Source organism: Nicotiana sylvestris, chromosome 6, assembly GCF_000393655.2.
Source record: "Nicotiana sylvestris chromosome 6, ASM39365v2, whole genome shotgun sequence".
In the NCBI taxonomy this organism is placed as follows: domain Eukaryota; kingdom Viridiplantae; phylum Streptophyta; class Magnoliopsida; order Solanales; family Solanaceae; genus Nicotiana; species Nicotiana sylvestris.
Genome location: NC_091062.1, coordinates 189260038 through 189285227, shown reverse-complemented (window position 1 = coordinate 189285227; position 25190 = coordinate 189260038). Strand labels below are relative to the sequence as shown.

Genomic DNA, 25190 nt, shown 5'->3' with positions numbered 1-25190 from the left:
GAGTTTGAGTCGGTGGTGGGGTGGAAGCAGGGTTAGCAGGGTAACCTGGGGGTGATTGTCCTTAGACCAGGCCTGATACATATCGGCCATCTGTTGCTTAAGTTTGAGCATCTCCTCTTTCATTTTACTGATGTCCAACTCCTCTACCTCAACACTTGTGTCGATATCCGGGATAGACAAGATTTATGGTATTGGTCCTTTTGATCTGGTTTGGTAATGATAATGTGACAGTATACTCTAGATAAACTAACTGCTTGAATTCTCTGAAAAACAACAAACTTGTTAGTTTTTATAGTTTAACACATATGCAATTACACGTTGGGATGCAATGCACCTAGGCAACTAACCATTTTCTATCATGTATTTGCTCGGATGCTTGTGTCATCCCAGCTTTTCCTGATTGTGCCCCTTATTTTAAGCTTCCTTTATTTTATCCTTCTTTATTTCCCTTTTTCTTTTTAGTGGTGGTCGAATCCTATAGAGATTGCCTACGTATCATGTCCCCGCATGAATCAGACCGTGCGTAGTTCTGGCGGAAATAATTATTATTTTATTTATTTTAACAAACAAAACAGTACAATGACAGAAATGACATTACATTTGGACAACACTTTAAGAAAATGGTTTAAAAGACTCAACATGGACTCAAGCTAAAACATGACTATTATATGAAAAGTTCCAACAACTATGACTACGTTTCACTCCACAATCTTTTGCTTTCAATCACTGGAACATCTGCTCACGGTGGGGCTTGACCCGACTGACCCCCTAGTGTACGGTACATACTCTCTAACTCCATTGCAAGATGATGGGCAAAAGTAGGCGCATGCTCTAAAAACCTCTCATAATCCATCCCTTGACAGTTCACATAACTTTGAGAGGTGTAAACAACCAAATCATGGATTTGTGCTCTGAAGTCCTGGAGATTCTGGTCTTGGTTTTGTAACTGCTGTTGACGAGTGGTGGCTATGTCTCTTATGCGGCCCTCACAATCTAAAGCCGATTCCAATTGAGCCCGAAGTCTCGCCTGATCGAGTTTTGCCTGTGTTCTCTCCTTGTCAATATCTGCATGCTGATGTTCTCTATTATACCTTCTCATTTCTTCCAACTGTGCATGGAGTTGAGCTTCTGAATGCATCCAATGGTCCTTCTCTCTCTCGAATTGAGCTATTTCTTCTTCAAATCTCATTACTTGGCGTTCCTTACTAGATTTGGCCTCCTCATTTAACTGTAAGATTTTTTTCTTAGCTTTGTCTAAGGCTTTTTCAATCTTTGTCAAGATGGAGTCATAATCTTGCATTTTTTCCATCAGATTGGCAATGATTTTCTGATCTTTCCAACTTCTCACTGGCGCTTCAAAGGCTTTCTTCATCAGTTGAAACTGAGCATGGAGAGTTTTATTCTCGCTAATCAGACTCTTCTTTTCATCTTCTACTTCCTGTGCTTGTAAGTCTTTCTCCAAATTGAGGTTCCTCAGGCTTTCTTCTAAGGCATGAATAGTTGCTTTGTATCCCTTTTCCTTTTCTCCCCAAGCCAACCGTTCTTGGATTTTGTCATCAAAGGCTTGAACATGCGGTCTTTTTATGGGCCTTCTAGGATCAGGTTCTGGTGCATCATCCACGCGGGATTTTTTCTCAAACCACCTAGCATAACCCGGATTTATCTCGCCTTTCGCAAGATCTGGAACTTGGGTATCATCTTTCAAGTATTGACAACCATTCCAAATCTGCTGGTTTAAAGCCTCAAAGAGAGTGGCTTCGGGGTGTAGTTCAATCACTTGCACACTCAAATCTTCATCATCATGCACCACTTGGTATCTCCCTAGCTGTCTTAGAACTCTCTATGGTGCATACGGCTGGATGCTTCTTAATCCCAACAACAACAAATAACTCTTCAAGGTTGACATGTGTAACACCTCTCTTACCGGGAGCCATCCCAAAGTCCACTCAATTTGACTTGCCATTAAAGATCTTAAATGGGATATCCAGGCTTCCACCCCTACTGGAGATTTATAATCTTCTATTCTTTCTTCATAACTCTCGATGAAATTGTCCTTGCTTGGACCATACTGCATGAACTTGGGGTGATGTCGGAGATGTTCAATCAACCACATTTGCAATAAAATATTGCAACCTTCGAAGAATTTTGCCCCAGATTTACACAAAGTCAACGCCCGATAAATGTCTGAGAGAATGATCGGGGTAAGAGTGTGATGTTCTTTGGTAGTGAGGACTTGTACGACTCTGGCTATGCGAATATCAATCGTCCGTTTTTTGTTTGGGAAGACCATGATTCCTAGAAAAGCTACCATGAAAGCGAAGCGTCGGTGAATCTGCCAGGTGTCCTTGTTTTGTTTGTTAGTAAGGCCCTTTTCATGAATTTCAAATCCATCCGGCTTTCCGAACCTTGAATATATGAAGTTGAAATAACAACACCCTTTGACAACGTTGCTTTTTCTAATTTGATTACTGATATTCAGAAGATCAAAGAATCGGTGTACTGAGGGAGCCTTTGGGAATATAAGATTCTGGTTTCTCAAATCTCCGTCAAAACCGCAATATCCAGCTATTTCTTCTAATGTGGGAGTAAGCTCGAAATCAGAGAAGCGAAAGACATTGTGAACTGGGTCCCAAAAAGTCACTAGTGCCGTAATCAAATCATTGCGCGGTTTAACTTTCATAATATCTGTGAGAGCTCCCAAATACTTAATGACCCATTTTTGACTATCTCCTCCTAACTCATGCCACCACATCTGAAGCCAAAATAGAAACTCATCTACATCTGTGAACGGCGGGTTTTGGATGGTGCTCATTTTGTACCTGTGAGTGATTTTAATTTTAAAAAGAAAAAATAAAATCAAGACTCATTTTGAAAAACTCATTAATATTTCTAAAACAATTCATAAAAAACACTTCGATGAAGAAGATTTAAAGGCTGTGTTTGCTAACCGGCAAAATTTTATTTTATTTTTTATTTTTTGAAGAAAAAACGACCAAAGGCGACTGTTCTTGCAAAAACAGCCTTCTGGTGCCCTTTTGGGGACATTCGGCATATTTTGGACAAGAATGTCATCGCCTTACTTATGACAACACAATGACATTTATGTACCCACATTTTTAATTATTTATTATCTATTTTTTTAAATTGTTGGGCCCGATGTGAGTTGCCTACGTATCTCACATCCGACGAATATCAAACTTTCGTAGTTCGTAATAATAAAACTATTTTTAAAAGAAACACAACATTTCCTTTTCTTTTCAAAATTTCGACAGAATTTCAACCTATTTTGGAAATTATGTTTTTTTCGAAAACAGCCAATTTTCTTTCTCGGCTCTCACATTGATTTTCCTTTTCTAACTTTTCTGGTCAACATGCAAATCCGAAACAAATGAATGCACAAGTAGCAAGTAAGATGCATCAGGATGGTCTTTTCATTTCGGGTCTACCTGTCCTAGACAGACCCAACCCCTATGTTGAGTCTCTGAAGTCAAATGCACATGATGCAAACAAACGTTCCTACTAGGGATCTAACATGAAGCTGAGTTATTCTAAGTGTAAAACCTGGGGTATACTATTCTAGACCTGGCTTACCCAAGCGTACATCTTGAGCCGAAGTGGGGGCAACGTACCGGGAGCACGAAAGTCTAACCGGCCTAGTTACTTGGCCCAACTTCGTTCTATTTGGTATGACTTCTAACAGAAAGGTGGGTCATGCGCACGTGTGCACCATAAATTCAGAAGACTCAGAAAGAAGAAGGGTTTCGTAACAGTTTATATATACAGTTCAGATAATATCAAAGCGGTAAAAAGCAACATTTAGCACATTAAGCCCAAACATGTGAATAAACAAGATAATAAATAAAGCCAAATATAACAATTATTCTAAGCTCAAATTCTTGAACCCTGAACCAGAGATTCTGGGTTCGGTCCCTAGCAGAGTCGCCAGAGCTGTCACACCTCCTTTTTTCTTACACCCCGTAAAAGGCATATAAATATAAGAGAGTTTTTCCAATCAAAAGACAATCGAAACGGGATCGTTTATTTATTAAAAATCAGAGTCGCCACTTGGGATAATTTATGGTGTCCCAAGTCACAGGTTCAAATCCCGAATCGAGGAAAGGATTGACTTTGTTTAACAGTTCGCGAACCAGAAATCCGAGTAAGGAATTCTGTTAACCCGGGAGAAGGTGTTAGGCATTCCCGAATTCCGTGGTTCTAGCACGGTCGCTTTGATCATACTTGGCTTATTAAAATTGTTTAATTACTGACTTTAGATCCTATGTGCATTTACCCCTAACCGCTTTTAAATTTTAAAAATACCTTGAAACGGGTCACGCGTACGTGTACCTATTTGTTTGGCGCGTCAAAAATCATGTCACGCAAACATGTTCACAATTAATTACGCTTTATTATTGTCCAAAAAGTTTGCCCGAAGGTATGCGGACGTATACGTGGTAACGATAGTGTATTAAATGTGCGTAATGCAAACTACCAACCTTTGTCATATTTTTTATCTAGGCTATTAACATGATGGCCATGAATAATTAAATTGTAGACGACATGCTTCGAAACTCTTAAAATCGACTAGTGGCCTATTAGCAACTGTTTCTATTATTGAAGGAAATTGTTCGAAGTTGCGCGAACGCATACTCCAATTTTATTTTTTAAGAAAATCGTAAAACGTGTATGCAATCACGATGGTATTTTAAACGGCCCTAAAGGTTCCTCTACAAATATTTGTTATTTACACCTGGATTATGAGATTAACACAAGAGTCATTTGTTACTAAGTGTCTAATTATAGCTTGCCTCAGATTAATTACCACAAAACAATTGAATTAACCCGATTTAAGGCCGAGGTATGCAACTATTAGGGAAAGGGAAAGGGGCGTTGGATGTTCAGTAGCTGGACCATCCTTATTAGTTAACGCCAGCAAACATAGAACTTTTAGACGAGGAGGCCCAGGACAAACGAGAACAGCGAGACCATTCCTCATTTCCAAAGGGGCCTCCGAGACCAGGCCCAAAAGTCAGCTGGGCCTACTGGACCTGGCCCGTTCATGACTAATTGGTATGCGTATAAACCAAGGTATGACTAAACAAAAATGCCTCACTTGAATATTAAAAGACAAAACAATAGAAGATTATAATACAAAACTCTGATTCTGAAAGAAGAAAAAAAAACTAAGCTAAACATAAAACCAATTTAAACTATATCTAAAGAAAAATAATGAAGCAAATTTAGATCCCTGCTATAGGAGAGCAGATATTTCCTAACATCGAGGCTTATCACACAAATCAGACCCAAAAGCTATGACATTGAACCATCAATTCAACTTGCATACAAGATTCAAATTCATACTACAGTAGCCCAAAAAACCTTATTTAACACACATTTAAAGTCTAGCAAAAATCGAATTGACTGCACTTAAACAGGTCCAAATCCTGACCTTAAAACGAAGAAGTAATGCAAATGACTACATTTGAAGAATCAGACTAAGATGGACATCCAAACTAAACTACCAAGTCGTATGATATTCAAAAATTAAAGGGTGATCCCGTTGTTCACAGTTGAAAGGCAGTAAGTGACATATCCAGCAAAACAGAGTAAACAAGCATGCTATATTCTTAATTTAAACTTAAATTGAATACAACTCAAAGCTCCAGATTCCATTTTTCTGATTTCCCACATCAAACTTTACATTCGAATAAAGTGCAGAGATGTGTACCTAGTAACAAACAGCAACACAAAAGGAGAAAAACTGAGTTGAGATCAGAACATAAACATCAGAAATCGACAACGACAACAAAACTGTCCCGGTTTTAACCCAAGGAAGCAACTATTAACCCCAGATAATTCAATGAAACAGTATATGGAAGATGGTTTCAGCCAATTCGAGATTGAAAACCAGAAAAATGGAAATCAATGAAACAGAAATTTTCAATTTTTTTCCCCAATATTTTCGGAGTTATTTTTCTTTGTATTTCTAAGTACCAGCCTCTCTCTTCTGTATCTTAAACTCTATATCTCTTTCTCAGAATCTCCTCAGCTCCTCCCCACTCTTCTCTTAGGTCTGTTCCCTTTAAAGACCAATGTTAAACCCTTTTTATTCAAAAAATTTTTTCACTTTTCAGCCTGTTTATTCCCTCCCATGTGCGCCCCTTTAAAATTTTATTATTAGCCCATGTTGTTTCTGATTTCCCCACCTCTAAAGGTTTTTTTTAAAAAGGTGTCAGCCTTACTACCATCTTCAATTTTTTAAACCTACCCTATGTTCTTCTCTGAATTCCCACCTCTAAAGGTACTTAAAGGCTGTTACTTTCCACTACTGATCCTTCTTTTCAATTTTTAATTAATCCTCTAAAGGTGTTGACAAACTGTCATGTCCACTACCAATCCCTTTGTTTCTTAATTAACTCCAACTAACCACATTACCCTTATGAGGACTATTTACATGTTAAGGTTTCAAAATAGATCCAAAAGAGATGTAGAGATTTTGAAAATAAACTGAACCTGAGTCAAACATACACACATTTATAGAATCATGTAAACCAAAATTCAAACAGAAACTGCAAACAAATTATCGTGTAACTAAGCAGTAATTTGACATGCAATGTTCACATTTGTTGTTCTCAGCAAATTAAGACACAAACAGACTGAAACTTCATATAATAAAAGGACAAAAAAATGATAAGACCGTGAATTTCAGCCCGTGGGAAAGGGATGAGGAGGAAGATACATAAAAGAAAACATTGAAAAACACCGAAACACTTACCAGAATCGAACCCTTTATTCCGCTCAAAAGATCTTCCTACTCTTTTGCTTGAGACGGGCTCTAATCGTATGTTTTTGTTCGATTGAAAACACACGATTACAGCCTATTTCAACCTAAAAATCTTGAAATCTTTACTAAGCAGTGTTTTTGGGGACTCAAGGTTCAACTTTTCGATCTGAAATTCGAAAAGCCTCTGTGGTGATTCGAGGAAAACTATCATGGGATTTGGGACGAGGGAAGCCTGGTGGTTCAGGGGTGTGATTTTTTGGGGTTGATTGGGTAAGCTAGGATTTTTTTGACTGAATTTCGATTGAAGATTCGAGGCGCTTGGCTATTATTCGAAGAGAGGTGTTTGGATATTTGGAATGGGGAGGTTGAGGGGGCTCTGTGGTGTGAAGAAGGAGGTCATTGGAACTAGCGTCGCCGGGTTTAGGGCGGTGGAGAGGGGCAGCTGCTGCTAGGGTTTGGATTTAGGTCGTCTCTGAAGAGACAAAGGAGACTGGGTAGGGGCTTTAGGGGGCGGGGTGTGTTACACATATATATACAGGTTGTGGAATTGAATCCAAACCGTTAGATCAATTGAGATCAACGACGTGGATCAGTTCACTTATGTAAAACGGGGTCGTTTTGGCCGGTTGGGGGATTGGATCGGTTAGTGGGGTGGACATGTCGGGTCCCGAGGAAAATACTGGACCGTTCAATCGAATGAAACGAACGATGCAGATCAACAAACATGAAACAACGTCGTTTAGTCGATGCTGGAGATGGACTGAACCGTTCGATCTAATGAGATCGACGGTTGAGACTTATCAGCTCTGAAACGATGTCGTTGGCTAAGCTGGTGGTGGACCGGGTTTGGACTGGTTTTGGTCCTGGGAATTTAATTAAAACTGGTCCAACTCCTATTTCATTCTCTTTTATTTTCTTTTCAATTTTCTTCCTAATAAAATACAAACCCAAATTTAATTTTGATCAACTTATCTTAAAAATATTAATTAACTCTAAGTAGTAATTATCACAAAATAACTAAACCCCAAATTAAAAGAAAACATAAAATTCGACATTAATTACTAAAATGCAAAGAATATATATTATTATTTTTTTGAATTTTTTTACTTTTACAAAAACACCTAATTATTGAATAATTAAAAATAATGTCAAATTAAATCCTAAATGCACATGCAACATATTTTTTGTATTTTTCATTAATTTAACCAATGAACATGCACACACAAATGCAAACAATTACAGAAAATATCACGAAAATTCACAAAATTGCACACAAAAAGAAAGATTTATTTGATTTTGAATTTTTAGGAGTGGTTCGTGTGAGGCAAAAATCACGTGCTCACAGTCATTGGATGTTGTGTACGAGCAAGAAGAAAACAGGGTTATGGAAATTGGTAAATATATTAGCACCCACATTTGTGAAATGGACACATTCAATGGGAATAACTTCAACTTGGATGTTGACTTGTTTTCTCTTGTCCTGATTCCACACATTGAAGCGTCCATAAGGTACAAGATCAAAGAGTATATTACATCCATCCACCAGCAATATGGATGTACTATTACAAAAAGTAAGGCATATATCGGGTGCAAACGTGCATTTGAAATAGTTTATGGTGACTGGGATAAATCATTTACATCTCTACCCGTGTACATGGCTGCATTACAACACTTTAACCCCGGGACTGTTGTTGAATGGAAGCTTGAGTGGAGTGCAGGAATACCGAAAAATATATTCAGATACGTGTTCTGGGCATTTAAACCAGCAATTAATGGGTTTGTGCATTGTCATCTGGTAATTTCCATAGACAGTACTCATGTCTGTGAACAGTATGATATTAAGTTGTTGATCGTCGTTGCAGTAGATGCCAATGGACAAATATTTCCCCTAGCTTTTGCCATCTGTGCCAATGAATGCCAAGAGACGGGTACGCTATTTTTGAACTACTTGAAGCAGCACGCTGTCAAACAACGTTCATGTATTTGTCTAATATCTGATCGACATGGGGGTATACTAAGTTCTATAGAGCATTTACCTGAATGGCAAGAACCCTATGCATACCACTATTACTGTGTGAGGCACCTGAAGGCCAATTTCCAGAAGAAATATCCCAACAAGGACTTGCATGATTTAATGCGGATGGCTGCAACTGATCACCAGGAGTGCAAATTTAGGAGGCGCGTGGAATCAATCCGGTAGGAAGACAAAAGAGCCTATCATTGTTTGATGCGACATGAGCTTCACAAGTGGACATTACATGTGGATGGTGGTAGACGATGGGGAACCCTGACTATAAATGTGTCGGAGTCTTTCAACGGGTTATTGAAGTCTGCACGTGAATTTTATGTCACTGCCATGGTGCGGATGTCATTCAAACAAATGGGTGAGGTTTGTTGAAAGACATAGAGGTGCATCAAAATTGATGGAGAGGGGTATTGAATTTATGCCAATACCAATGAAAAGATTTAAGAAATACAGGAGGCAAGCACATTGGCATTCATTTTTATAGTATTGCAATGAGCGAAATATTTTTGAAGTTCGCACAGCTATCCATCAACATCGGGGGAATAACATACACACCATAAATGAAGCCAGTAGGTTATGTTCTTGTGGGAAATGGTCCATCTACTATATGTTGTACTCACATTCCATCAAGTGCTTTCAACATACAGGTTTAGGGTCAACAAACTATGTTGATAAGTAATACAGTATTGCTGCATACTTAAACACATATAGTGGGCAGTTGTAGCTAGTGGGTGCTGAGCATTACTGGTCGCCGGAATCATTTAAAATAGTGTGTAGCAAGGACTATTTACGTAAGCTACAAGTGCAAAAAAGAACGCGTATACGAAACCAAATGGATGTTGGTGATACCGTTTATGCGTGTAAATATGTCATATGCCCGCAAATAGGACAAGACTGTCGTCAATGTCCTTCAGCTGGTTTGGGTGGCAGTGGTAATCCATCTCCTGGTGGAAGTTCATCTAATGTGCCCAACTATCAAGGATACATATAGTGTTTTGTTTTCGTAATGCGGTTGTAATAAGTGTATGTACTTGTTTATGTTGCAAGATGTATCAAATAAAATTATGTTTCTATTGTTGTTAAATCATATTGATATTTAACATTTTTCAGTCTAGTAAATTAATGAATTTCTCCCTCCTGTTCATGTAACCAAAAATAGTATTGGATTAAAAAAACGGAAAGTTTTTACGTTGACTTTCGAATTTCACTCTAAAATTATTACAAAAACTACACTGTCAGGGGAGGAAGATGTTTGATAAATATATGTATATAATTAGTGCGGTTAAATACTACGTTATATGTGTTGTCTTGTCAATCTGAAAAGTTGCCCGCCTGCGAAAAAGTTATTTTATATCCGAAAAAATCATTAACATGCGAAGCATAGAGTGGTTAAATACAACGTTATGTGTGAGCAGATATAGCGTGGTTAAATACTACGTTATGTGTGTTGTCTTGTCGATCTGAAAAGCTGCCCGCCTGTAAAAAAGCTATTTTGCATTCGAAAGAATCTTTAACACGCGAAACATAGCGTGATTAAATACTAAGTTATGTGTGAGCATAGTACGGTTAAATACTTCGTTATGTGCATTGCCTTGCCTATAAATAACAGGTGCATTCTAGTTATTTTCTGCGCTTAACCATAACAAATAGCAAAACTTTCCATAAAAGCAGTTTTTTTCGCTTTAACAAATGTTTGAAACATTTATACACCAATGTGCCAATGTGACAAACGTTGTATGTTGGCGGATTGTTGGAATGATGGTCAAGTTGGGCGCAGATACTGGATGTGTGTGAACAGGTTTGGAGGCAACAACGAAAATTTTTGCAATTTTGAGGTATGGTTTGATAAACCCTGTAAGCAGGAATGGTACAAAGAGTCTTTGCAGTATTATCATAATTTGATAAAAAAATACTAGGATGATGAGATTATGTATAAACGAGAAATTGCGGAGTTGAAGGAGAAAATAAAAGAGGCGAAAGAAGAAAAAAATAAGCTGGAAAAGAAATTTAAGTGGTTGGAGTAGAGAATATTAGGCGGTCGTGACTAAATAATGACATGTATGTGTTGAGTGTAATACTTTATCTTTATGTTTTCCGTGTCATGTATTTTCATTAGTTGTACTGAATTTAAATTATGTTAAGTTGCTATGTTTGTGTTTGTGTTGTAGTATTAAAATAAGTAAAAAATGGGAAATAAAAACATAATACACATATATTGTAAACATAAAAAATTATTGTTATTAGTTGCATAAAATATAAAAAAAACAATATGTCCCACAACTTGTGTCCATCAATGCAGCCATTGGCCTGAGGCGCATCCCATCCCACCTGGCTACGCTATCAGGATCATCCTCATCACGTCGCCTCTTTATCGCAGGATGCGCTGCAACATGCTCGTCAGTAGTGCTGGCAGGATTAGCAGAAGGGTCTGTCGGTCCATCAACAACCTACAGAAGAATAAGTCAGCTCAGTATATGAAAATATATATTAGTAATGTACGTGTTAAGTCAAAAAAAATTAAATTGTCTTACCATGGTCTCGCCAGGCTCCTGAATATAAGCATTTGTCGCATCCTGGTCAGTGTCGCACAAAGTGGACTCCGTGACGGGCGGGGATGAAGCCTTAATAAGAAAATTATAAAGTTATCTATGGCTAATCAATGAGATAAAAATAAATTTAAATTTAATAGTAATACAAACATACTTGCGCTTATGAAAGATCCCAGCACTCGTCAATGATGAGCCATAACTCAGTTGGCGCCCACAATCCACATCTCGGGTCGGCTGATCCTCAGCAACAGTCGATGGGCCTAAAAAGTATTGATCCCAATCCTCTCCGGTAATGCTCGTGACCGTGATCAACAATGGATCTGACGTGGTCACCTGCGAAGTCACTAGAGTGAGCGGTAGCTGAAGGCTGAATGACAGCATGCTGCTGTGATGCTTGTCTAGCTGATGGAGGTCACTCGGCAGATCAACTCCAGCATCCTCAACAAGTGCCTCAATGCCCCCTTGCTGGGGACCACCTCTGCACCGGCCCCCACGACCCCGTAGGATAGCCCTGCCTCGTGGGGCACCCCTGCCTCGTGGGACAGCCCTGCCTCGAGCTCCCCGACCTCGTGGGACAACCCTACCTCAAAGGTAGTGCTCTAGAGCCACATAAGCAAGGACGTGTACTAAGCCCTCGTCCTTTTAGGCACACTGCAGTGTCCGGGCAGCCAGCTCTATAACCTGTCGGCCATACTCGTGCAAAATAGCCGCTCCCTCGCCAACATGCTGCTGCATCTGCAGTCCTAACTGGTGGAATAAATGTAGGCCAATAGCCTGCACAACATGTAAAATATAAATTACGGAATGCTAGGTCACATTTATAAGTAAGAATACCAAATAACATACAGTGCCTCGTTTCTCCCGGCGTATGGAACGTACCAACCGTCAGCTCGATGAATGGGATTCCTGATGAAAAGTCGAGTAATGCCGTGGTACCAGCACATATAATCATGCTCAGTATCAGACAGACTTGATTTGGGGGGAGGCAGAATCAGGTCAAATCACTGGTCCCAAGTATCGATCTGCTCCTCTAGCCATGTCAAATATGCGTGTCCACCCTGGAACGATCATCCTGCTGGAAATGTGTGGTTTGCCAGGTGGGCGGTGTTGGTATGAGCTGCGGATGGCCAAACTGGCGAAGTACCCGCTGGGTAGCATGATGCTCCACAATATTAAGGCATATCAACGGCACAGAAGAGCTCCACATAAGTCGGCCGGTCGAGCAATAATCGAGCAAGCCAGCTATCAACGCGTCGCTGTATGGCGTTCAGATGAACTATTAAGTAACAACAGAAAATGTGAGTATACGCAACACATGTAAAGCTATGACAAGTAAATTTAGATATACATTTACCTGTGCACCCTCCAGCAAATCCAAGATATCCCTGCACAACGAGAGATTATGCCGAGACTCACGTGTATGTCCCCGCCGGAGAACCCACCCTCCTAGCTAGAGGGAGCAACATAGGTGGTACATCCGGATCTAATGGTGGTAGAGGTGGCTGCAACTACAGGAACCGCTCCCAAGCCCAAACCTAACATAAAAAGTTGACGTAAAATTTAAGATAAATTTTTACTAGGTATGTTAAAATGAATAGAGTATTCGAATATGTTGTCACCTGCAATGGCGACAAAAATCCAGTAACGTCATACTGGGCGCCCATGCTCACCCGACATATCTCAAGCTACTCAAGATGATGAAGAAATCTCAAGCTGACTAGGTTCCCCAAAATATTCGGGAACAAGACACGTCCAAATATAAGGAGTAGCGACAACCTCGTATACCTGTGAACATAATAATTCGGTGTATCGCCATCGATGTCAGGATGCAATGCCTCCAAATACTCTCGAATAGTCGTCAATTGAAAACCACGGGTACCAGCCAGTACATTCTCATCCTGTGGTCGAAAACTAGTGAGTCGCTGCAGCATGTCTAGGTACTACACACATGTCATATCTCTCATGTCATGCGACAGAGCAACGAGGTGTCTATTAACGGACAACCCATATATAATCTTCACGTCCTCCAGTGTGATGGTGGCCTCGCCAATGGGCAAGTGAAATATGTGTGTCTCCGATCACCACCACTCTATCAGGGTCGTGACCAAAGACCAATCGAGCTTCAGCCGCCCGATCTCCAAAATCCTGTAGAAGCCCATATCCGGTAAGCGTTTGACTACATAGGGATGGAGAACTTTGCCCTTCAGAAAGTCCCACGTGTTGTCCACTCTCCTAATGCGGAGAGTTTGGGCCAGAAACTCTCCCTCCTATATGTGAGCGGACCTATGATCACCTTATAACGACAGTAGCTCATCGCTGGATGGTCCGGGATGAATAGGCGACATCTCCATGTTGTCTACTGTAAATTAAACAACATTAATTACATGTTAGTTTTATAATTTTATATGTTTGTTTGTAGAGTAAATAATTAATTTTTATATTTATACAATATTTAATTATTAAATATTCACATATGGGTTCCAGGCTCGATATTTAAGGCTCAGTAGCACCAAGATATCCTGAATTCTTGTATGTGTTAGTTTTATAATTTTATATGTTTGTTTGTAAATTAAATAATTAATTTTTAAAATTATACAATATTTAATTATTAAATATTCACATATGGGTTCCAGACTCGATATTTGAGGCCCAGTAGCACCAAATGAGAGTAAGAGAAAAAGGGTCTCGGTTTCCGAGGGGCCAGAGCCTAAGAATAAAGCGGCTTGAAAACCCAAGAAGAATGTGATTTCCCTGTCCAAGGAGTCAGTTCAATTCCTAAGAGAGGAAGAAGAAGAAAAAGAAAAATAAAAGGAGAATGATTCCGGTCTGGTGGCTCGAACACGAGCTAATACCGAGGGTCAAAAGACCACCAGAGTGGCCGAAACTGGAAATATTTTGCCTCATTCTGACGGGGTTTAGTTGGAGTCCCCGAGCTAACTAGAGCTGAAGGTACCTCACCTCGGGGTGAGAAGGCATCGGAAATAGCTGTGGAGGCTGGTCCCGAGGCTCTTTGAAATGGGGAGAACGCCCCAAGTGACCCACTTGGGGCAATAGAAATCGAAGACTCTATTTCGCTTCCTTCATTCTACGAAGAGGAAATTTGGGAGGCTCATACCATGAAGCCTTCCCACGTAGAAGGCGCCCACGGAAGGGAGGACCTTTTCCGTGGCTGTTTTGTTGGGGTTGACAATGCTGCTGGCTTGAGTGACTTGGAGGTACTGAGAAAGAGCTTGGTCGAATCTTCCTCGAGTTTCAGATTTACCAGCTAGTTCCCAGCCCCTAGTGCCAATCCCGAGTGCAAACGAACAATCATCATCTCGATCCCGGAGGATGCATGAGTTTTTTCCGTCCCCGTAGGGGTGGCTAGTTACCTTCAAAGTCTGGTCACGGAGGAAGATCAAGCTCTGATGGATGAGGTGGGAGCACCAGTGTCTCTTCAATGAGGCTCAGTAGGCTCTGAATCGGACAAGCTCTAAATTTCTTTGTCAATACCAATTTCCATACTTGTGTTTTTTCTCTTCTTACCTAATCCTTTCCTCTATTTTTGTAGGCCTCGATGCTTCATCATGAGGCTTTCTTTAGGTTTCAAGGAGAACTGAGCCGATGTGAGGCTGAAATTCAAGGGCTTGGAGAGAAATGCCATCAAGCTTCTCGGTGAGCAAAAAGAAGAGGAAGCAAAGAGCCTTCAAGCTGAACTTGCTGCAGCTCAAAAAGAACACAGTGACCTGGTCGAGCAGGTAATGGGAATCTTAGAAGTTAATGACATCGGGTTTGGGGTGACAACTAACAGTTCGATCCCACAGGTCCAGCAAAAACTCGAAATAATCGGGCAACTTCGTGAAGAAGTGGATACGGTGAAGGCGAAGACCATATCATGGAAGCAAAACATGGACCGCCTTGACTCAGAGAAGGAGGCCGCTCGAGCTCAGTTGGCCTCGGCAGAAATCCAACTCCAGGGTATGAAAGAGAAGAACTTGGTACAAGCCAAGAAAATTGAGGAGCTCCACGATTGGTTGGTCACGGAACTTGCAGCGGCCAAATCTATGGCTGAGATGGCTAAGGCCGATGCTGAGACAATCATGGCCGTCTGCTGGTCCGATGCCGAAGCCGCTCAAGCTCAATCATAAGAAGTTGCCAATACTGCTCAGACTCGAGCATAATGGGTTTCTGAGCATGCCAAGTATCAGTCTCGAAGGGAGACTCTCGAGGAGCTCCACGCTCGTGTCTTTGACCTTACTGTCGAGATAAAAAATGCAAAAGAGCTTGAAGCCGAAGCCAAAGCGTTGGTCTCTTCCGATAACGATAATTCCGGGAGTATGAGCGGGTCAGAGAACGTAGAAGACCCTGAGGGTGAAGATATTTCTCCTAGAGGAGATTAAGTACTTAGGATCTTTTTTGAATTTCTTGTATGGAATTCTGATCGGGCCATGTTGCCCTTGTAAATAACTTTTGACATATATGAAGATCTTTCTTTCTGCCTTGTAAAATTTCATTTCACTTCTGCCTTATGCTTTATTTATGCCTTATGAAATTATTATAGGTTCGAGGTTTAGGCAATTCGACTGAAATCGAACTAGCACATTTTTTATCGAGCGAGTGCTTGCTCGGATTCGAAATAAGGTAACCCGTAAGTTTTATTTGAACGAGGACGTATAATATTTTGCTAAATAGATATGATGAGTGTATATCAATGTATAACAGTAGGAAAAGGGCGGCTATTTGTGTAAACATTTCAAAGTGGTTCTCAAGGTCGATGACAAAAATATAAGGTCCAATATCTTCGTAGCCCAACCCATTGAGGCATTCATTGTGCTTATGTAGGGGTGTTTTGGTCATTTCTATATCCAAAGTCCAAGTCACATAGTAACAAGTTTGGAGATATTATATACATATAGTCGATTGGAAGTGATTGTTACACAAATAATCGGTCAGATTCACGGTTTACTTTTCTAGTCAATATACATAGATTATATAGATTATTATACACATTTATATACATATTATACATGAATTTTACATACATTATACATCCGCCGGCTATTTTTAGTTTAAGAAATTAGGTGGATAGCTATTCGGGTTAACTTTTTTAGTCAAATTTATAAATTATACACTAATTATATATGCTTATACACATACTAAATATAAAATACATTTTCCGACTATTTTACTTTAAACAATTGAATTGACGACTATTTAAATTAATTATTTTTTATCTCTATCCCATCCATCCTAATACTGGACGATTACTCTCTTCCTCTCTTTTGGCAGAAGGACAATAAACTGGTCTATGAGTATTAAGTATTAACTTACACTACGAACTTTTTTCACATTAATTTCCATCCATTATGATAACATTTTTGGTGTTTTTCGCTCAATATTTCACCTCAGTGTTTCCAAGAAATATACTTTAATCTCAACTAGTTGATATTGTCTATTTGGATTGAAAGCTATAAGCAAGTTTGTAGCATGAGCAGTTCAACAACAACTCAGTGTAATCTTACAAGTGGGATCTGAGAAGGAGGATATACGCAGGGTTACCCCTATCCTGGAAAAGTAAAGAAACTGCTTCCGATAGACCCTCAGCTAGTGTGGACAGTTCAACCTCGAATACCGATGAACATGATAATCCAATGTATCGCCATCGATGTCAGGATGCAATGCCTCCAAATGCTCTCGAATAGTCGTCAACGGAAAACGACTGGTCCTAACCAATACATTCTCATCCTGTGGCTGAAAAATCAGTGAGCCGCTGCAACATGTCCAGCAACTGCACACCTGTCATCTCTCTCATGCCATGCGACAGAGCAACGAGGTGTACATTAACGGGCAACCCATATATAACCTCCACATCCTGCAGTGTGATGGTGGCCTCGCTAATGGGCAAGTGAAATATGTGTGTCTCTGGTCGCCACCAATCTATCAGGGCCGTGACCAAAGACCAATCGAGTTGCAGTCGCCCGATCTCCAAAATCCTATAGAAACCCGTATCCCGTAGGCGTTTGACTACACAGGGATAAAGAACTTTGCCCTTCAGAAAGTCCCACGTGTCGTCCACTCTCCTGACGCGGAGAGTCTGGGCCAGCAACTCTCCCTCCTATATGTGGGCGGACCTATGATCTCCCTGTAATGGCAGTAGCTCATCACTGGAAGGTCTGGGATGAATAGGCGGCACCTCCATATTGTCTATTGTAAATTAAACAACATTAGTTACATGTTAGTTTTATAATTTTATATGTTTGTTTGTAAAGTAAATAATTAATTTTTATATTTATACAATATTTAATTATTAAATATTCACATATGGGTTCCAGACTCGATATTTGAGGCCCAGTAGCACCAAGATATCCTGAATTCTTGTATGTGTTAGTTTTATTATTTTATATGTTTGTTTGTAAATTAAATAATTAATTTTTATAATTATACAATATTTAATTATTAAATATTCACATATGGGTTCCAGGCTCGATATTTGCGGCCCAGTAGCACCAAGATATCCTGAATTCCTGTATGTGTTAGTTTTATTATTTTATATGTTTGTTTTAAATTAAATAATTAATTTTTATAATTATATAATTTTTAATTTTTAAATATTCATATATGGGTTCCGGGCTCGATATTTGCAGCTCAGTAGCACCAAGATATCCGGAAAATATTATTATTTTCTCATGTTATTTTCTTACGATCATTGACTATAATCTGACAGAGTTTGTGTTTGATCTATCAATTATTTTGACGTATTTTTGAGTATAAGAGATACTTAAACTACAGGGATACTACGCTAAAAGACACTATATTTTATTACGCTAAAAGGCAATACATTTTACTACCCTAAAAGGGCACTATATTAATAGTCTTTAAGCAAATAAATAATATAAACCAGATAAAAATAACAAATACATTTAATCAAAAACATTCACGAAAATACATATACAACAGTAAAAAAAAACTTATTTACATTTTTTTAACAAATAATAATGATTTCTCTATTTTTACATTTTTTAGCACACTAATATCTAAGTTTGGATAAAAATACCATACTAGTTTAATTGCAAAAAACACACAAAATAACATAAAACACATGTAAAACAACTAATATGCAATTTTTATACAAGTTTCGACAAAAATTAAATCGGAATACCTCGATTTATGTTTTTTGAAAAGTTGAAAAATTGAAGATTTGTGTCCGAACCGAACAACCCACAATGAGAGAAGGCCTTAGCTAGGATGTGGGACCAACACTCTTTACTTTTTGTGGGACGGGTGGGGTCCACTCGAGCTTTTTGCGTCGTTAATTGGGGGGAAGGGGGGACCGCTGGAACTATTTTAAAAATGGAGAGGGGGGTTGCTTTCTGGTTCAGCGTGGCGGGAGAGAAGGGGACGAGTATTTGAATAGGTAAAACGTGGTTTAGTAAAGCGTTTTATATAAAGCGCTTTATCAAACCACGTTTTACCTAAACGTCTTATCAGCTTCAGGTAAAACGTGGTTTGAAAAGGCGTTTTATGTGAAACGCGCTTTACCTTAACGTCCCAAACAGACATTAAAGTAAAATGCGATTTAAAAACGCGTTTTATATAGTTTGGTGTTCAAGTTTTTTTCCCACTTATTTCGATAGTTTGAATCCAAAAAGACCATAATTGGATTGCGGATTCGTTAACTTTGTATCTTGCCATGATTGTATCCGGATCGGTTCCAGTAACCCGGGCCCGGCCACTCATTGTGTCAAAATTTATTGTTTGGGCTGGGTAGGTGAAAGCTGGGTAGGAAAATGAAAACAAGTGGCATAATTTATTACTACTAATTTATCAGTATTAAATGCCCAGATGGCAGCTCCCTCCCTCTCGGTCTAACTTCCTCAGGGCCTCAACCTCTAACTTCGATCTCATCGACACAAGACAAAACACGCAAAAACACAGCCCAACTCCGACACAACAAATCACTGATAACGTAAACCACACACACACACACACACTCTTTTCTGTGTCTGCAAATCTTTTACAATGTTGTCACGAGCGGCATATCAGGCTAATGCGGCTATTACAGATCATACTCATCACTGTTCAAATCGATTCTTCAAGTCGAATTCAATTTCAATTCCCCACAGAAAATCTTTTGTTTCTACTTCGGTAGCTCGAACCGGTCCGGTTTTGGCTGTAGCTACAAACGAGACGAAGAGCAAGCGGTTTACATATGAGCCCAGCCTTGCGGATCGGTTAAGGCTGGGGAGTATGACGGATGATGGAATGTCGTATAAGGAGAAGTTTATTGTTAGATGTTATGAGGTTGGAATTAACAAAACTGCCACTGTTGAAACCATCGCCAATCTTTTGCAGGTTTTTTTTTTCTTTCCAAATATTGATTTTTTTTTTTTTTTGTATTCTTATTTTACTCTTTTGCTGACTATGAGCTCTTGATTTGTCAATGCATGTCTTTTTTCTCATTTTTTATTATTTTTCTTTGACGTGCAATTGCCAAAGATTGATTGATATTTATTTTTTTGTTGGATTTTTGTGTTAATCAGCTCTTTCACTGAATATGAGCTCTTAATTTAACAATGCATGTCTATTTTTCTCCCTTTTTGTTTTTGTTTTGACATGCAATTGGTTTTGTTAGAATTTTTTTTCTTTGGATTAGGATACTGCTTAACTTTATTTGTTGCTTAAACAGGCTAATTTTGCGGTCTATATGTCTAATTGAAAGACCAATTGCTAGACCCTCTTGTTAGTTAACCAATCAGTAAACTAAGTCTCAAAGCAATTCAAAGGATTAAAAGAAATTCGAATGCTAAATTCTCTACCACATCTAGACCATAATATGTATTCACGATCAAGAAAACCAGAGCTATTTTTTACTTTATTTTGTGCGTTTGAGGTTGCAGAATGAATTAATCAAAATCATTTTATCAACATGTCTTTGTTCTTGATATATTTGAGTAGTTTGGTTTACTTTTATGAGCTAATCAAAGGGTTTGGCTGTATAAATCCTTTATATACATTTCCCTCCATTCAGCCTCATTTTTTTTAATACTTAGTACCTGTCTTTTAAAGCAAATTTGGTTGACCCGTGTTCTTCCATTATATAAGTTGTTTCCATCTATGTTTGGTTATGGTTATTTGTTCTTGCTCTACAAAGAAGAAGAACAAAATTAACACTCCTAGGTTAGAACAATAAAGTAGGATAAAGACGATGTCTTCACAAGTTTTTTCTTATATCTCAAGAGGACTTTGTCCTGATTGTCTGTTGGGAATTTTGCTTTCTCCACTTTACTGAGTTAAACTTTTAGCTTTTCTTTATCATTTGTTTCCTCAAGCTCTACATTGTCTTAAATCATTACAAGTTCTCTACCCCCTTATCAATCATTATAGCTCTAATTCATTTTCATTTTGGTTTTGTTGCGTTCTTCATAGATCGGTCGTTTTAGTATCTTAGTGCACTTAGCATAGAATGTAGCGCACTTAGTGAATTCTACTCCCTCCTTTTCAAACAGAATGATGGGTTCCGAGTAGTAGGATTAAACCATCTAATTTTAAATCTCAATTCGAATATGATACCTCACCTTTTAAAATAGAATTTACTTATTTAAGAACTACATAAAAAGTACTATTTAGGCAAAAAAAATTGTGATTGAAAATATTCAATGTAGGAATAATTGTAATCAAAGAAAAGATTGCTCGACTCCTGAATACTAAAGGTGGGAGTATAAAATTTTGGGGGATATTTTTCTTGCCTTCCTCTATCACTGGTCCTATAATTGTCTTTTGACTGTCCTTTCTTTTGAACATGCAATGCTTATTTGGGTTTAAATATACTTAAAACTCTTTTATACAGGAGGTTGGATGCAATCATGCTCAAATGGTCGGATTTTCAACTGATGGATTTGCAACTACCCATACCATGAGAAAATTGCATCTCATATGGGTTACTGCTCGCCTGTACATTGAGATCTACAAGTACCCTGCTTGGTAATCCTTTTCTACCTCTGCGATTGTGTTCACTATACTGGTTTATTTGACAAGACTATTGCAGCCATGGCTAACGTTGCCTGTGATATGGGACAGGAGTGATGTCATTGAAATAGAGACTTGGTGCCAAAGTGAAGGCAGAATTGGGACTAGACGTGATTGGATTCTCAGAGACTGCGCTACTGGTGATGTCATTGGAAGAGCAACCAGGTGCAGAATTTAGTATAAACTCCATATATACCTAACAGAAAGAATGTAGATCTCACTAAAGAGTAATTTTATTGTTTAATGCACATCTCCAATTGGACATGTATGCTTCCGAGCATGCAGTATCTATTCTGAACTTGAGTTTGTATGTGGCAAATACTTAACCTAGTTGATTCATATTGTTTTCCTATGAATTACTTATCTTTTAAGTATCTTCTCCCTCACAAGTAAAGTCTAGTATTTTCCATGCCACATGGTTATTAAATACATGTCCTGCCTTAAAATACATTTCCCACAAAGGCGGCTATCGGAACGAATGATTTCTTTTTGTAAGTTACTGCATAAAAACTGAAAGGACCTCCAGGGAGTGGTGTGCTTCTAAATCAACGCGAGTCAATATGTTTACTTTATGAAGTCTCTAATTTGTCATTCCTAATATGATTTCTCTCTAGCATCAAAGTCACAGATCCCACATTTTGACAATTTATAAATCCTTTCTTTTCCTATACTGCTTGTCATGTTATTCTACAAACTTAATTTAGGATGTTATGATGTCTGATTGCAGCAAGTGGATCATGATGAACCAGGACACAAGACGGCTTCAAAAAGTAGCTGATGAAGTTCGTGATGAGTTATCAACCTATTTTCCAAAAGAATTGAGGTAAACTTATTCTCCTCTTTTTCATTTTTTCTTCTTTCCCTTTCCTTTCCTGGAACTTGTAATTTCCTTAGTGAGTAAATTACTTTTGTTAAATCTAACTCTAATGAGAAGCTGCTTATTGAACTTCTTGAAATTACTATATAACGGTTGGAATGGTGTACTTGCTACTGGTAGATGAAAATGTAGCTGTTAAATACTATCATAACTTATCGTTATATCTAACAATCAAATGGTTTGGAGACATTACAGATTCGTAATTCTTGGATTTTCATTACAGACTTGTAATTATTTCATCTATTTCTTGGTACTTGATGAATATTTTTGTATCTTAGATTGATCAATGGAAAAAGAAGATTATAACACATAAATAAAAACTTATCCTTCTAACTACCATAATTTACACTAGGGCCTAAAAACCATTTGTTCCAAAAAACAGTTGTCTTGCTTTATGAAAACGAAAAAAAAGGTTGTTTCTCAAAAACAAAATTTCCAGCATATGCAAAACCAATTCTTCAAAACCAAATCCAAACACACACACATAAATTTTTGCGAAAAGCAAAACCAAACTAAAATCAATCTGTTTCCCAATCCAAATACCGCCTTAAGATCTCCAGTTTCTTCCAACTCCGTTGCTTGTTTGTTTGCCAAACTCATATTCAGTGTAGTTTAGACAGTCAGACAATCATATGGGTGTCTTCTCTATCAAGACAACTCCAATCATCAATTTTACCTTTTCTATATCTTAGTTAAGTATTACACTTGAGTCAACCTAACTTACTTTTTCTATTTGCTCACTATGTTTAAATCGGCTAGACTGAGGACCGGTAGCGAGAAAGGAATTGAACAAATGAATGAAATGATGGTCCGAAGAGTACTTCACTCTGGGGAAGCAAAAATATGTGTCCCTTCCCTATTTAACCTAACATATTTTAAATTGTAGATACTTCATAATTGTGTTATGTGTAACTTATTTCCTTGTCTACTCCGTTGCATATGCTCTGATGTCACTGACCTTGACTTTGTCACATGCAAGTTTTGAGTTTTGTATTTTATTGGGAGCAATGTTATTGATAACTGGCACCCTAATTCCAGGTTAGCTTTTCCGGAGGAGAACAATGGCAGCCTAAAGAAAATAGCAAAACTTGAAGATCCTGCTGAGTATTCCAAGCTAGGGCTGGTGGTAGGTATCGGTTTAAAATCCCGTGTTTAGTGATATTCTATTCCGAAACACTCAGGATATTCAGTGTGTTTTGGCAGCCACGCAGAGCTGATCTGGACATGAATCAACATGTAAACAATGTCACTTACATTGGATGGGTTCTTGAGGTATGTAGCTGGTTCCTATCTCTTAACTTCATGGATGTGGCCAACCATATATACGACACAATAATTTCTTTTCTTCTTGGAAACTTCTTTAACACTGAAACTTCTGTTGCTCTTCATTGTGATAAATAGTTAGACGAGTTAGGAGACTTAATCGGTGGGGATCTTAAAGCCCATTTATCATTTGTGTTGTTATAGGAAGTTATTAGAAGTATGTTGCAATTATATTTTACATCTATGGATTACTACCTACTTGATTTTGCTGACAAATTACTTGTATATATGGCAGAGTATGCCTCAAGAAATTATTGATACACATGAACTAGAAACAATCACAATAGATTATAGGCGCGAATGCCAGCACGATGATGTGGTCGATTCTCTTACGAGCTATGAACCCATTGAAGATGCTGCTTCTTTAGAGATTGGGGGGGCTGCTAATGGATCTGCTACCGCTCCAAAGGATTTAAACAAGAGCTTCTTGCATTTATTGAGATTATCAAGCGATGGACTTGAAATAAATAGGTGTCGAACTGAATGGAGAAAGAAGCCTTCAAGGATATAAGTTTCAAAGTGTTCTATTATCCATTATAGCCCAAGTAGGCAAGTGATTTCAGTGGAGGAGCTCTTCTTTTTTTCAGTGTTTCTATCTTTTTTCTTGTCTTTCTGCAGTTTTTGATTGTTTCCCTCCTTTTCTTTTTCTTGGAGCTTTCCATAGACTTTGGTTGAGATGAGGCCACATTGATTTGTACTGATGTTTTAGTTATGCAAATAGACAGGATGAGGAAAAAAGTGTACTGTAATATGGGAACTATCATAGTTCTTATCATGTAATGTATGGCATGTATCTCCTGCTGGTAGCTTCATTTGTTCTTATCATTTTGAGTAGTCTGATTTCACCATCATATTTGCACAGAAAATATTGCTTTTCCTTGGAAGATAGGGATTAAAAAAGAAAAAAGAAGGAAGGGAAAATTACGTTGTATAACTACTCCCAAAATAATAGCCGTGTATATCTATATTATTATAAAAGCACGGTAAATGTTGAATGATAAAAATAACCTCAAAATATTGACTGACTTTTATACCCTTCACAATTGAATTATTTCTTTAAAAAAATTAGAATATGGGATAAAATAGTAATATCAAGTGCCTAAAATATAAGAGTTTGTTACCAACTAATAATAGAACTTCTTAAATGTCATTGGAAAAAAAAAAAGAATTTCTTAAGCCATAATATAACATAATATTCCTATGCCATCCTAACAATATCAAAAAGAAACAAAAAGTTAGATTAAGTTTAAAAGCGGAGAATACATAATTAGCAGCCTATTTTGTTCGGCTTCAAAATCAAGAGGTAATCTTTAATTATAATTCTATTTTCTATTGTTTAATACCAAAACAATCTATTAATTTATGTAGGATTAAACAAGAATATGAGTAAATTATTATGTTTTGCCATCTTTTTCCCCAGACGTATGGCTTCAAAATCAAGAGGTAGTCTTAAATTATAATTTTATTTCCTATTTTTTATGACAAATAGTTTATAAATTTATGTAGGATTAAACAAAAATATGAGTAAATTATTATGATTAGGCCATTAGTTCCTTTCCTCCCAAAGACGTATCCTTTTAATTCAAATATATATATATATATTTAATCGATTATGAAATTCACACA

The 25190-nt window shown here is 38.1% G+C and overlaps 2 protein-coding genes across 2 annotated transcripts; both read left to right on the top strand.

The window, feature by feature from the left end:
• The first annotated feature begins 8207 nt into the window (after positions 1-8207).
• LOC138871840 (uncharacterized) lies at positions 8208-8984 on the top strand. The gene has a single exon (XM_070149747.1). It carries the CDS (start codon positions 8208-8210, stop codon positions 8982-8984), a length of 777 nt encoding a protein of 258 aa, XP_070005848.1.
• A 10172-nt stretch (positions 8985-19156) lies between these two features.
• LOC104217277 (oleoyl-acyl carrier protein thioesterase 1, chloroplastic-like) lies at positions 19157-24370 on the top strand. The gene is made up of 7 exons (XM_009767472.2): positions 19157-19690; positions 21186-21319; positions 21416-21529; positions 22092-22187; positions 23280-23367; positions 23445-23513; positions 23800-24370. Exons 1-7 carry the CDS (start codon positions 19358-19360, stop codon positions 24073-24075), a joined length of 1110 nt encoding a protein of 369 aa, XP_009765774.1. The 5' UTR covers positions 19157-19357; the 3' UTR covers positions 24076-24370.
• Positions 24371-25190: the final 820 nt, after the last annotated feature.